Genomic DNA, 14,134 nt, shown 5'->3' on the forward strand with positions numbered 1-14,134 from the left:
ATAATGAAGAGCTGGAGTAATGAGCCCTATCAAGCATAGGAAGATAAGTGGAGGGTCTACGTCCAGAACTGTGGTACCTACGGTCCACTATACCCATAACATCGGTAGCCAGAAATATGTACCCCCTACCCCACTCTAGCAGGAGGGAAGATTCTTCCTTAGAGGACTGCATAGTGCTAAAAACTTCTAGATACTAACATTTGAGAGAGTCTTCTACCTAAAAGGTCAAATGGCCTATTGGTCACCCTTTAATGAAGCACCAATCACTAAGGTCCATCTACCAAAACCCAAACCTGTTGCCATCAAGTCGATTCCAACTTATGGTGGCCCCACGTGTTACAGAGCAGAACTTCTCCACAGGGTTTTCTTAGCTACGAGATCACCAGGTCTGTTTTCCAGTGCCACTGCGTGGGTTTGGACCACCAAGTTTTAGGTGAGTAGTCAAGTATAAACCATCTGTGCCACCCAAGGACCTCAGCTCTATTTACTCAGGCTAAAAAAAAATTTTCAATGCACTTTTTTGTCCCTTATTCTTAAATATTTAGGAGCACTGGTGGTACAGTGGTTAAACACTTGGCTGCTAAATGAAAGGTCGAGGGTTCGAACCCACCAGCCGTCCTGTGGGAGAAAGATGTGGCAGTCAGCTTCCGTAATAAATACTCCAATGATACCAGAAATCCTTAAGGACACTTCTACTCTATCCTACAGGGTTGATACAGGTTGGAATTGACCCAATGGCAATGAGTTTGGTTTTCTTGGTTTTACTCTTAAATATGTGCAATCAATCTAGGATTGACAGCCATTTGATAAAAGCCTCCTTCAACATGAAACAAGGAGGCTTCAATCAGCAAAATCCAGATTATGGGAAATTCTACAAGTCAAATTACCTTGTTTCAAATAGCAAGAAAAAAAAGTAAAGAAACCTATAGATTAAATGACCTGTAGACCTTGCTTAGGTCCCAGTTAAAACAAACAGACTGTAAAGACCATTTTTGATGTAATTGGATAAATCTGAACATTACTGAATATCCGATAATATGAAATCAGGCTTTCTTCTGTTTTGGGTATGATAATAATATTGTGGTTATTTTCTTTTTACGAAAAAAAAAAAAAAAAAAGGCCTCATCTTTGAGAGGTGGGGTCAGCAAACTAACAATGCAGACCACATGTTTTTCTATGGCCCATGTCCTGAGAATGGTTTTTACATTTTTAAATGGCTGAGAAAAAAAGAATATTTCAGGACACATGAATATTATGTAATATTCAAATTTCAGCATCTATAAATAAAAACCCCCAGTTGCCACAGAGTTGATCTCAATTCATCAGGACCCCGTGTGTGTCAGAGTAGAACAGGGCTCCACAGGGCCTTTAACGGCGGAACTCTTCAGCAGCAGATTGCCAGGACTTTCTTCTGAGGAGCCTCTGGGTGGATTTGAGCCTCCAACCTTTCGATTAGAGTGCGTTAACCATCCGTACCAGCCAGGGACTCTGTCAGTAAAGGTACTGATACATCATTTATTTATTTATTGTCTGACTGCTTTTGCACTACAAAAACCCTTTACAGAAAAAGTTTCCCAATCTATGTTTTTAGAGCTACGTACTGGAGCATTTATAAATGAAGTGAACTAGGTGTTTCCTTTAAGATAATGTAGTGGAAGAGGCAGAAGATAAAACAAGACAGGTTATGTGTTGATAATCCTTGAAGCTAGGTGCATGAAGGGGAGGAGGTCACTATACTGTTCTCTTTTTTATATATGTATGTATATAAAATACCATGTCTCTATTTTTGCATACACTTGAAAATTTCTAAAATAAAGTTCTACAATATTCATATTACTCTGTATTGAAAATTACACACACACAAACACACACACATTTTACAAACTATTTAAAGGGATTAAACCTAAAGCATTTATGGGCCATATTAATTGCTTATGTACATCCTAACCCAGTTCAGATATATAAAAAAGATAAGAACACACACTGAACAAATCAAGCACGTCATTTTACAATGAAGAGGCATTAAAGCACACATAAATCCAGGAACATACACAAATCACAGAAAAACCTGCTGCTGTTGAATCAAATCCGATCCACAGCGACAAAAGCAATAAATACTACAGTAATGATATTATAGCCTTAGGCACATCCCTTCTTGTCTTCAATTTGCTGCCAAGATAGGCATGAGACTCGAAAGACAGAGAAATAGCTTTAATTTTTCTTGGTAAAGGAGTTTCTTTTACAAAATAGTTGAAAAAACAAAATCAGGTAACGCATTAAAATTTTACTGCCTATTCACTTTACAACCAAATGCTTTACTTTTACATATATGAACAAGCTATTCTTCACTGACAATGATAAATTTTTAACAGAGAATTTACAAAATTAAAATAATCTGAACGGTTTCTACCATCGAGCTGTAAGTAAAACAGAATAAAGTTAAAATTTCAGAAAAAGGATGTGATTTTCACTTTCAAAAAGGCTGAAACTTCCTCAAACAGAAGAATACCAATCAAAACATTATACTCACCAGTGTTTTTGTGACCTTTTAGTATATAAAGTGGCGCTGGACTGTCCAGTGAGAAAACGCAGATATTGTGGTCATTTCCTCCAGTGGCGATTAGTCCTTGAGGGTAGATGTCACTTGATGGTAGGATGCATACACAAGATACAAAATTGGAGTGACCACTCATACAGTGCATTTCTGTAAAGCCCCTGTTAGGGCTGGAAAGAAATTATAATTAATAAGATATACATTTCTCCCCTGATTTAATCCAGACATAAACTGTCAAAGAAATATTTTCTTTTAGTGTTTAGGCTGAACTTTAAGCATGCGCACTATTTTAAGAATGCATTGTTTTTAATTAAACATTCAATAGGTAATTTGCATTAGCCAGTACAGAGGTTTATATCCGTTTAGGAGCCATTTAATTTGCAATTCATTGATAAGAGTATGCTAATCAGCAGAAAGAAAAAGAAAGGGAGGGAAACAAATATTGTGAGTGGCATTTTTCATCTTCTACCTTTGTTTCTACTCATCAGTGATTGCTGCCCTAAGAAACCCCTGGTTAAGTGAAAACATTCACGTAATAAAGATAATATAACCCACTATCAATATGCTTTAAACATAGTGAGGACATTTTCACACTACAGAGCACTAACTTAGTACCCATTAGTATAGTATGTGTATCTAAATATCTGGAATAGCATTCATTTTCAATATGCAAAGGAGGAACTAATTAAGGGATGTAGAAATGGCTTCTCCAGGGACACAGCACATTAATAACTGCCTTGGGATTAGAATGGTTACTAATCTGTTATACATGTCAGTCATTTAGCTTCACTGCCTTACTCAGCACAAGTCAAACAGTTATGCTAGGCCATGTGGAAGGTTGTAAGTTAGCTGCTGAGAGGGATACAAAGAATTATATCCCTAACTCCAGCTAAATCAAGGAGTTCACAGTCTACCTGAAGGAAGTAAGACAAGTGCATATGAAGAGATAAGATTTTTAGATAAAGATTGACCTCATTTATTTTTGATCCTTTTCCAAATTTCACACAAACAAAAGATAGTTTTATACAATAGTATAACAAAATACTAAGCATACACAAACATATATAGTTTTATTTTGGTTGTTTTCTAAGATAGGCACAAACCTGCAAAGCCTGGGGAAACCTGAGAAAAGAACAGGAGTACAAGTCTGGATACTGGAACCTGACAGAAAAGCTGTGAAGGCCTATGCTGACCTGAGAAAAATGAGTTCTAAGCAGGCACCAGGGAACGTGGAGAACCAATTTACCAACAAATCTCCAAAAGGCTCAGGAATTAGCAGCATTATGTATCCTAGGGAGCCCTGGTGGTGCAGTGGTTAACCATTCAGCTGCTAACCAAAAGGTCAGCAGTTTGAATCCACCAGCCGCTCCTTGGAAACCCTATGGAGTAATTTTGCTCTGTCCTATAGGGTCGCTATAAGTCGGAATTGACTCGACGGCAATGGGTTTGGTTTTTTTGGTAATGTGTCCTAGAAACGGGGACAAAGAGATGGGAAATGGAATAAGGAAGATCAGTTGAAGGTCTTAGAGTCAGTCAAAAACTGCATCATATGAACACATCTTCAGAGGAGGTATTTGATAGTAACTGTTTTATATTTGTCCACCTTTTTTTTTTTAATGCGTTTTTAGAAACAATTTTATCAACAAGCCCAGAAAAGCCACAGGACAAGTTCAAAAATTCCTATTATGTAAACCACTAAATCTACCTCTGTGCGTCCCTTAGCACTTCCCAGTACGATGTTTGTGTCATCCTCCATAGCCGGCTGTGAAGTTCTTAAGGTCAGAGCCTTTCCAAGTTTCTAGCACGATGTTTTACATAGTAAGCCTTACCTATTTCTTGATTTTTTCTAATGAAAAAAATACTTATGGTACTAAAGGGAGAAAAAAAAAAGGCAGCTAAACACCCCCAGCCAGACAACTGTCCCTCTTCCACCTGACAAAAGTCTGAAACTTGTTCTTTAGAAAAGGTAGGTCTGTGACTGGGGGACACAAGGAACAGCTGAGTCCTGGAGTATGAAGTTACTGTGTATCTTCATACTGGAGTCCAAGACCACCCAAGACAGAATCTGGACAGCTATGCCTTCATCTTCTAGACAGGAGCCTGGGAGAATATCTGCTAGGACATTGTTGTTGTGTGCCATTGAGTCGGTTCTGACTCACAGCAACCCTATAGGACAGAGTAAAGCTGCCCATGCAGTTTCCTAGGGTGTAATGTTTACGGGAGCCGGTCACCAGGTCTTTTTCCCGGCGAAGCGGCTAGTGGGTTCAAACTACCAACCTTCAGATTAGCAGTCAACTGTTGAATCATATGCCACCAGGGTTCCTTTGTTGGGACATCAGACAGGTCCAGTCATCAGCCCGCCAGGTCACCCTACAGTGAAGCTCACTGCCAGCAAGCCCCACCAATAAGCACACAGCTTCTGAGGAGTTTTTTAGTTCTCTGCTCTAAACAGAGTGGCCATTGGACAGTAAGTATTACCACATCTGAAGAAAGTCTCCAGCATGAATTATACTGACCAAAACAAACACAGGGGAGAAAAAGCAATTTGGAGGAAACAGACCACTTAAGTAGAAGATAACTTAAAAAAATTAATAAATAAAATTAATCATTAATATCTCTAGAGGTATAACAGAAGACAGCACAAATGGTTAAGTACTTGGCTGCTAACCGAAAAGATGGCAGTTCGAATCCACCCAGTGGCTCTGCAGGAAAAAGACCTGGCAACCTGCTTCTGTAAAGATTACAGCCAATTCACTGAAGAAGATATTCAGGCAGCCAACAGATACATGAGAAAATGCTCTCGATCATTAGCCATTAGAGAAATGCAAATTAAAACTACGATGAGATTCTATCTCACACCAACAAGGCTGGCATTAATCCAAAAAACACAAAATAATAAATGTTGGAGAGGCTGCAGAGAGATTGGAACTCTTACACACTGCTGGTGGGAATGTAAAATGATACAACCACTTTGGAAATCTATCTGGCATTATCTTAAACAGTTAGAAATAGAACTACCATACAACCCAGAAATCCCACTCCTCGGAATATACCCTAGAGATACAAGAGCCTTCACACAAACAGATATATGCACACCCATGTTTATTGCAGCTCTGTTTATAATAGCAAAAAGCTGGAAGCAACCAAGGTGTCCATCAACGTATGAATGGGTAAATAAATTGTGGTATATTCACACAATGGAATACTACGCATCGATAAAGAACAGTGACGAATCTCTGAAACATTTCATAACATGGAGGAACCTGGAAGGCACTATGCTGAGCGAAATGAGTCAGAGCCAAAAGGACAAATATTGTATAAGGCCACTATTATAAGATCTTGAGAAAGAGTAAAAACTGAGAAGAACACATACTTTTGAGGTTACGAAGGGGGAGGGAGGGAGGGAGGGAGAGGGTTTTTTATTGATTAATCAGTAGATAAGAACTGCTTTGGGTGAAGGGAAAGACAACACTCAATACATGGAAGGTCAACTCAATTGGACTGGACCAAAAGCAAAGAAGTTTCCAGGATAAAATGAATGCTTCAAAGGTCAGCGGAGCAGGGGCGGGGGTCTGGGGAACATGGTTTGAGGGGACTTCTAAGTCAATTGGCAAAATAATTCTAGTATGAAAATATTCTGCATCCCACTTTGAAATGTGGCGTCTGGGGTCTTAAATGCTAACAAGCTGCCATCTAAGATGCATCAATTGGTCTCAACCCACCTGGAGCAAAGGAAAATGAAGAACACCAAGGTCACACGACAACTAAGAGCCCAAGAGACAGAAAGGGCCACATGAACCAGAGACCTACATCATCCTGAGACCAGAAGAACTAGTTGGTGCCCGGCCACAAACGATGACTGCCCTGACAGGGAGCACAACAGAGAACTCCTGAGGGAACAGGAGATCAGTGGGATGCAGACCCCAAATTCTCATAAAAAGACCATACTTAATGGTCTGACTGAGACTAGAGGAATCCCGGCGGCCATGCTCCCCAGACCTTCTGTCGGCACAGGACGGGAGCCATCCCCGAAGACAACTCATCAGACGTGAAAGGGACTGGTCAGCGGGTGGGAGAGAGATGCTGATGAAGAGTGAGCTAATTATATCAGGTGGACACTTGAGAGTATGTTGGCAGCTCTTGTCTAGAGGGGGGATGGGAGGATAGAGAGAGAGGGAAGCTGGCAAAATTGTCACGAAAGGAGAGACTGAAAGGGCTGACTCAATAGGGGGACAGCAAGTGGGAGTACGGAGTAAGATGTATGTGAACTTATATGTGACAGACTGATTGGATTTGTAAACATTCACTTGAAGCTTAATAAAAGTTAATAAAAAAAAAAAAAAAAAGATTACAGCCAAGAAAACCCTACAGGGCAGTTCTACTCTGTCGCATGGGGTTGCTACGAGCCGAAGCTGACTCGACAGCACTGAATAACAACATTACAACCTGAAACAAGAATATAATTCCACCACAGATCAGGCAATCTCTAGAAAGTATAGGAAAAAAAAGATTAAAAAAAAAAATCAGAAAGCAAGTTCAATATCCAAACAAAAACAGTTCCATAAAAAAGAGGCAGAGAAAATCGAGACAAAGAACGCAAAGAATGAATTTAAGAAAACTTCCCAGAACTTATGAACTTGACCTTTCGGATTAAAAGGGCATACTAGAACCCAGGACAATGGATGAAAACAGAAAACTTCCCAGAAAGAAAAAAGAAAATAGGTCAAGAATCAAAATGGCTTCAGACTTCTCAACAGCCACATTAGAGGTTAGAATGCATTAGAGCAATAGTTTCAAAATTCTGAAGGAATACTATTTCCAAATTAGAATGCCAAAACCAATTATCGATGAAGAATCAAGGCAAAATAAAATCATATTCAGAATGACAAGGCCTTGTTGTTAGCTGCCACTGAGTTCGCTCGGACTCATGGCGACCCCGTACATAACAGAATGAAATGCCAGAGGGTCCTGTACCATCGCCTTGTTCTGTTGCAGTCAGGACCATTGTGGCCCACAGGATTTCTGTTGGCTGATTTTCAGAAGTAGATCATTTGGCCTTTCTTCCTAGTCCATGTTAGTGTAGAAGCTCTGCTGAAACCTGTCCAGCATCATAGCAACAAGACAGATGAGCGGCGGCTGCACGTGAGGTGCACTGGTCAGGATCTGAACCTAGGACTCCCACATGGAAGGATTCTACTACTGAACCACCAAGGCTTCCCTTAATACATTTATTATTACCGCACTGTATTTCAGGAAAAGGAACCCTGGTGGTACAGTGGTTAATGCACTTGGCTGCTAACGGTACAGTTGTCGGTTTGAACCCACCATCTGCTCCACAGGAGAAAGACATGGCAGTCTACTTCTGTAAGGATTTACAGTCTTGGAAACCCTATGGCAAAGTTCTACTCTGCCCTACAGGGTCACTATAAGTCAGAATCAACCTGACAGCAACAAGGTTTTTATATTTCAGGAAGTTCCTGGAGCACATGCTCGATATGCAACAGGGAAGAACCAGGAAAAAGTAAGTTACAGGATATTGACAATAGAAATCCAACACAAGAGGTCCAAAAAGAGAATTGTGGAGATGAGAGATACCAGGATTAGCGGTGCACCAGAGGCAGACTGACCAGGTCAGAAGGCTTTCACTGCCAAGATGAAACTGTAAAATATCTGATGCGTCTAAATGTCTGGAGGCGATTTAGACAACTAGCAAAGAATCTGAAATCAAATTGGTGATGAACATATAGAAAATGAGATCAGAAAGCAAAAAACACACAGTTATTATATCAGTTTCAGATCATAAAATTGCTCAGGAAATCACACCTTGTTCCAAAGCTCAGATGTAGAAAGAATTTACGTAGCCATTGTTATTATGTAAATACAAAATACTGATTTAGTCAAAATTCAGCTAAGTTATATTATAAGGATCAGGGCACAAAAACGATGTATGTTTGATAGGGGTACTTGAAGAGTAAAGAGAGCTAAATGCTTATAATCCATAGTAGAAATTAATAACACCTAAAATAAAAAATAGGGTAGCTATGAGTTGAAATAAATTCGATGGCATCCAGTTAAAATAAAAAAAGAGAAATAGCAACATAAGCGTTTTAAGTATAGTCATGGAAATAAAATACAAAATAAGCAATTAAAAGAGATGAAAACGTTGACCTCCCAGAAAAGAAAACCAGGATGGAGTGGGAAGGGAATTTCTTTGTTTTCTTAACAAATCCCACAGAACTATTTGACTAAGGACCCAAAGTGCTGAGCGTTTATACAAGGGAAAGGTCAGTTTAGCCTCCACAATGATTAGGGAAAATTTACTGCAAAGCTGCTGAATCCTTACCTCACCTCTCTCTACCCTGAAGCTGGTAACAAACTTGGGGAATGCAGTTTAGTTTGGAAAGGGCTCACAGAGGCCTGAAGCAGTCTGAAACAATGGCACATCAACAGTTTGCTTCAACGTACAATCAAAAAATTGACACCTCCACTCTGGAGGACATTCATAGGCCAGGAAACTTTTTGGTTTTTCAATGGCTTTTGTGAAAGACAAGTCTAATCCACCCTAGAACAGGACTACTTCTGCCTCACTGGAACCATATTCTCCTATCATTCCCAGTCCATCCTGATCTAGAACCACATCAACAATGTACATGGGAAAGCAAATTTCATTTACTATTTGGCTCCAAACATTTTATAGCACTTTATTAACTTTATTAATATATCATGAAATAAAAACTGCCAGGATGTCTGCTTTAATGATGCTTTTTATAACAAAAGGGAAGGTATGGTTGAGACCCTCTAGATGGGACGCATAAGAGGTCCATCCCCAGTGACTATGAAACACTCTAATCTGAATAGCTGAACATGAGAAGTAAAACAATCTTATCTCACTGATATTTATATTACCCGCTACCTATATACCTGTGCCCTGCACAATGCAGGCTTTCAGTGTCAGTTGAATAAATGCATGAATAAATTTGAAAAAATAAAAATAAAAAATCATGAGTTAAATGAAAAAAACTGGTTTTCAAACAGAGGCTCACTGCAGCCCAAGTTCCACAAATTCCTAGTAAATGCAACCACTGCAGTGATATAAGCTCTTGAGAACCTAGCCAAATGCTAAAACAATAAAAACCCTGTTGCCGTCAAGTCAATTCTGACTCATAGTGACCCAAAAGGAGAGAGGTGAACTGCCCCATAGAACTTCCAAGGCTGTAAATCTTTATGGAAGTAGACTGCCACAACTTTCTCCTGCAGAGTGGTTGGTGGTTTCCAACCGCCAAGCTTTTGGTTAGCAGCCGGGTACTTAACCACTGTGCCACCAGGGCTCCTGGCCAGGTCCTACAAAATATGCAAAAGTGTAATAACAGGATGCAACTACTACAACAAGCATCTTTTAGATCTCACTATTGCGATGTCTTTACAGTCTACTGGGCATATGCTTTTAATAGACTTATTTTTAAAAGTACAAGCTTAATCCATAATTGTACTCAAGTATACATAAAAATCATTTTTTTTATGTATACTTGAGTCAGAATCCACTCAACAGCAATGGGTTTTTAATGGGTATACACAAAAAAAGTTACATATTAGTGTTACTAATGATTTGGAATATCATAGAATCTTAGAGTTACAAGAGACTCTTAAAGGTCATCTTCAATCCAACGCAAGAATTTGTTCTATAATATTGTTAGTTTAGTCTTACCCTCATAGCTTAGCTGCTCTGCTGCAAAAGCCTCCAAACAGATCTGCTTCCACACTTGCCCTCTCCAATTTACTCTCTACCAGCAATTAGTAAAACTTCTCAACAGGTCAATCAGATCACACTGCTTCCTGCTTGAAATCCTTTGAAGGCTTCCCCTCCACACTCCCTTTTCTCTGCCCTCTTACCATGGCAGGTCCTGGCTCCTGCCAGCTTGTAAGACCTGCCCTCACTTCACCACTCAATCCCTCCTGCCACACAGGGACTTTCCCAATCCAGGGCTTCTGTGTTTGCTCCTCCTGCAGCCTAGACACTCTTCCAGTCCAACCCTTTCCTGATCTGCTCCATGTCATTCTTCAAACATCAGCCTAAATGTCACCTCCTTAGATAGGCTTTCTTCTTCCTTTTTTACGTTTAATTCTATTGTGATGAAAACACACTTAACAAAACTCAGTAACACTGATTATTCCTTTTCCTCAAGTTGTGCAACCATTCTTGCTATTCTTTTCCAAATCATTCCACCACCATTAACACAAACTCAATGCCCCCTAAGAGAAGCTTCCTTCTTTAACATTTTTCTCCATCCAATTCTATATTTGCTTCCTTCATAGTACTTATGTCAATCTGCAATTACTTACTTGCTTTTTTTTTTGATCCATCTTCCTCACCAAACTATAAATAAGCTCCATAAACACAGGGATCTTATTATTTATTCCTCTCCAGATTTCAAACAAACAGGAGGCACTCAATAAATAGTTATCAATTGAATTCAGAGACCCTCACTCAAACTCTGAGTAAATACCCCTAGTGACGGGAGACTTACTACACAACAAAGTACCTCATTCTAATTTTGGTTTTATTTATTTTTTTCTGAACTGAAATCTGCCTTCCAGGTCTTAAATTTCTTTCTATAATCAGTAAAATCAGGGCTGAATCCTTGAACTTTATCTAAACTGAAGGAGTAGTTCTTGACACTTCTTGGATCATGAACCCCTAGAATAATCTTTTGAAAGCAATGGGATCTCTTCTCAAGCAAACAGCACATCCACGCATTTCCATAAGACACGAGGGTATTTCATGTCCTCCTCCCAAGCCCATCAGATATCCCAGAATAAGAAACTCAGACGCGGACAACGAGGGGAGCCAATGCAACTTTTCGCAATGCAATTTTTGAGAACTAAGGTTTTCAAAAATTAAATCTGAGATAAAACTACAGAGAAAATTCAAAGGGAAAAAACATGACTTACTTCAATTGCTAAGTACCTTCACATTTCATTTAAGAGGTTGCACTTGGCATCAATAAATTTTCAACACTAAAAGAAACTTGGGAGATCGTGTTGTCCAAAAGTTTCTCACTTTACAAATAAGAAAACTGTAGCCCCAAAAGGTAATACGCTCGGCCAAGGTCACCCACTCGTTAGTGGTCAGGTTAGGACAAGAAGTCGGGTCTGTGATCCCCCAATGCGATGCTCTTGCCATTTAAATTTCGCTGGTTTCTTACACTGCGCGTCCTGAGCGCCAGAGCTCTCAGAAGTGGGAGAGAACGCTAAGCAGACGGAAGACTGGAAAGAGAGAGGAGAGCAGACAGAGCAGGACAGGGTCACTCTCTTCACACTCGCCCAAAAGCGTGCAACACGGCCAGGAGACAGACCGACTCGCAGCGCTCACCTGTCTGGGGCCCAGAGGCGAGTGGTGCGGTCTCGGGACACGGACACAAAGGCCCCCGGCGGATAGAGACAGCTCACCAGGCCGCGTACGTCCAGCTCGTGGCCCGGGAGCGAGCAGCTCAGCCGGTACTTGGCGGCGCCGCTTGCCATGGCCCGCGTCAGTCCGGCGCCGCGGGACCCGGACGCCGCGCGAGGTCTGTCCCCAGGGGACGCGAGGCGTTCGCCAGGCCGCGGTACTGACGGGATCCGCAGGTGAGGGGCGCCGGGAGACCGGAAGAACCCGAAACCGGTGCGGAAGGGTGGCCGGGAAGGGGCGCGCCGAGCGGGCCGAGTGACACAGCAACCCTGACATACACACCGGAATTCATCATCGGCCTCAGCCCGCCATGACGCAGAGCGTGTGCGCCCCGACTTTCGAATCCAGCGCGACCTAAGGTTCGCTTTCCTCCTGCGCTCTGGACCTCCGGCTGAGAAAGAGACAGCGACACCTGATCTCCTGCCCCGGGTCCATGAAAGCCGGGACAAGACTGTTGTAAATCGAGACGTGGGGCTTGGGGGCCTGGACTACAAATCCCATAATGCCATGCGCCATTGGGGTGTGAACTTCCTGTGCGCTGGGTCCGGATATTTTAAATCTTCATCCCCAGCGCTGCACGCTGTAGAGTGAGGTTGTTCGGTGTCTTGGGTTAGGGGAGACTCGCTGCCTTCTTCCCAAACCTTCTCTGCATATCCTCCTGAAGTTTTAATAAGCTAAGCGTTTTTTTATTAAAACGTGAGGGCTTGGGTCCAAACCTTTAACACTTGCTTTTTTTTCAAGTTACCATGATCTCTGCCCACTATCATCAAACTTAGCAGAAAATTCGGTGGTCCACGTTTATTTTTCATTTGCCTGTTAATTCCCCGGGAGCTCGTTCAAGTGCAGGTTTGGATTCTGTAGGTTTGGGAAGGAGCTGAGAATATTTTTTTAAATTAATTTTTATTGTGCTTTAAGTGAAAGTTTACAAATCAGGTCAGTCTCTCATACAAAAATTTACATACACCTTGCTATACATTCCTAATTGCTCTCCTGCTGACGAGATAGCACAGTACTTCCCTCCACTCTCCTCGTGTCCATTCAGGTAGCTTATGGCCCCCTCTGCCCTCTCGTCTCCCCTCCAGATAGTCTCATGTGACCGCTTGATCCAAGAAGCTGGTTCTTCACCAGATCATTTTCCATCCCCTTATAGGGTCGCTATGAGTCAGAATCCACTCGATGGCACTGGGTTTGGTTTTTTGGTTTTTTATTCCAGTCCAATCCCTTTCTGAAGAGTTGGCTTTGGGAATGGTTCCTGCCCTGGGCTAAGAGAAGGTCTGGGGTCCATGGCCTCCAGGGTCCCTCCAGTCCCAGTCTGACCATTAAGTCTGGTTTTTTTTATGAGAATTTGGGGGTTTCTCTGTTGAGTTCCCTGTCAGGGCAGTCATCGGTTGTGGCTGGTACCATGTAGCTCTTTTGGTCTCAGGCTGATGTAGTCTCTGGTTTATGTGGTTCTTTCTGTCTCTTAGGCTCATAATTATTTTGTGTCTTTGGTGTTCATTCTTCCTTGCTCCAGGTGGGTTGAGACCAATTGATGCGTCTTAGATGGCCACTAGCTAGTGTAAGACCCCAGACGCCACTCTCCAAAGTGGGATGCTGAGAATATTTTTAACAAGCCCCCAGGCGACGCTGCTGGTGTGCAGACTACACCGAGCCTTAAGGATCTACATCACCTGCCTCATTTTCAACTTCCATTACCATTCCATCCACTGTTCCTTTGCATCTAACTCCAATTGTACACAAACCCTCCTAATTTCCAAGTCCAATCCACACTTTTCTGACCTCTCCTTTCTCGAAATTCTCACTCTAGGTTTTGAAGCACTACTCACATAGTTTTTGTTTCTCTGACCTAAGTACTGAAATGTTAGCATTTTAGTATTTCTTCTGCCATCATACCCTCTTCCTGGGTGGACCAGTTAAAACTTTGCTTGTTTCTAAAGCTATATTCCAAGATTGACTTCTCCAAACTCCAGGTCTGTATTTCCAGCTGCCTGCTAGAAATCTCCACCTGCCTGTTTCTTCCTTCAATTATTTCAACATTCTCTACCCCTTCTGCCCCTTTTCTCCATCCAATTCCACACAATCAAAATAGGATTACCTGTCTAAAATATGTTATCTCTTTGCTCAGTAACCTCCGA

At 41.4% G+C, this 14,134-nt stretch overlaps 1 protein-coding gene across 2 annotated transcripts in view; it reads right to left on the minus strand.

Annotated features, from left to right (window-relative positions):
• The window catches only part of PLAA (phospholipase A2 activating protein), a 37,806-nt gene extending 25,334 nt beyond the window's left edge, over nt 1–12,472 (minus strand). The window contains exons 1-2 of one of the 2 annotated variants that reach the window (XM_049895987.1): nt 11,925–12,472; nt 2,531–2,724 (exon numbers count right to left, since the gene is read on the minus strand). In XM_049895987.1, the coding sequence (XP_049751944.1) occupies nt 2,531–2,724; nt 11,925–12,073 (343 nt within the window). In that variant the 5' untranslated portion in view covers nt 12,074–12,472. The remainder of the gene's footprint in view (nt 1–2,530; nt 2,725–11,924) is intronic. The other variant, XM_049895986.1, reaches the window with a different exon arrangement.
• Between the last annotated feature and the right edge of the window lie 1,662 nt (nt 12,473–14,134).

This window comes from Elephas maximus, chromosome 9 (assembly GCF_024166365.1).
Source record: "Elephas maximus indicus isolate mEleMax1 chromosome 9, mEleMax1 primary haplotype, whole genome shotgun sequence".
Classification (NCBI taxonomy): domain Eukaryota; kingdom Metazoa; phylum Chordata; class Mammalia; order Proboscidea; family Elephantidae; genus Elephas; species Elephas maximus.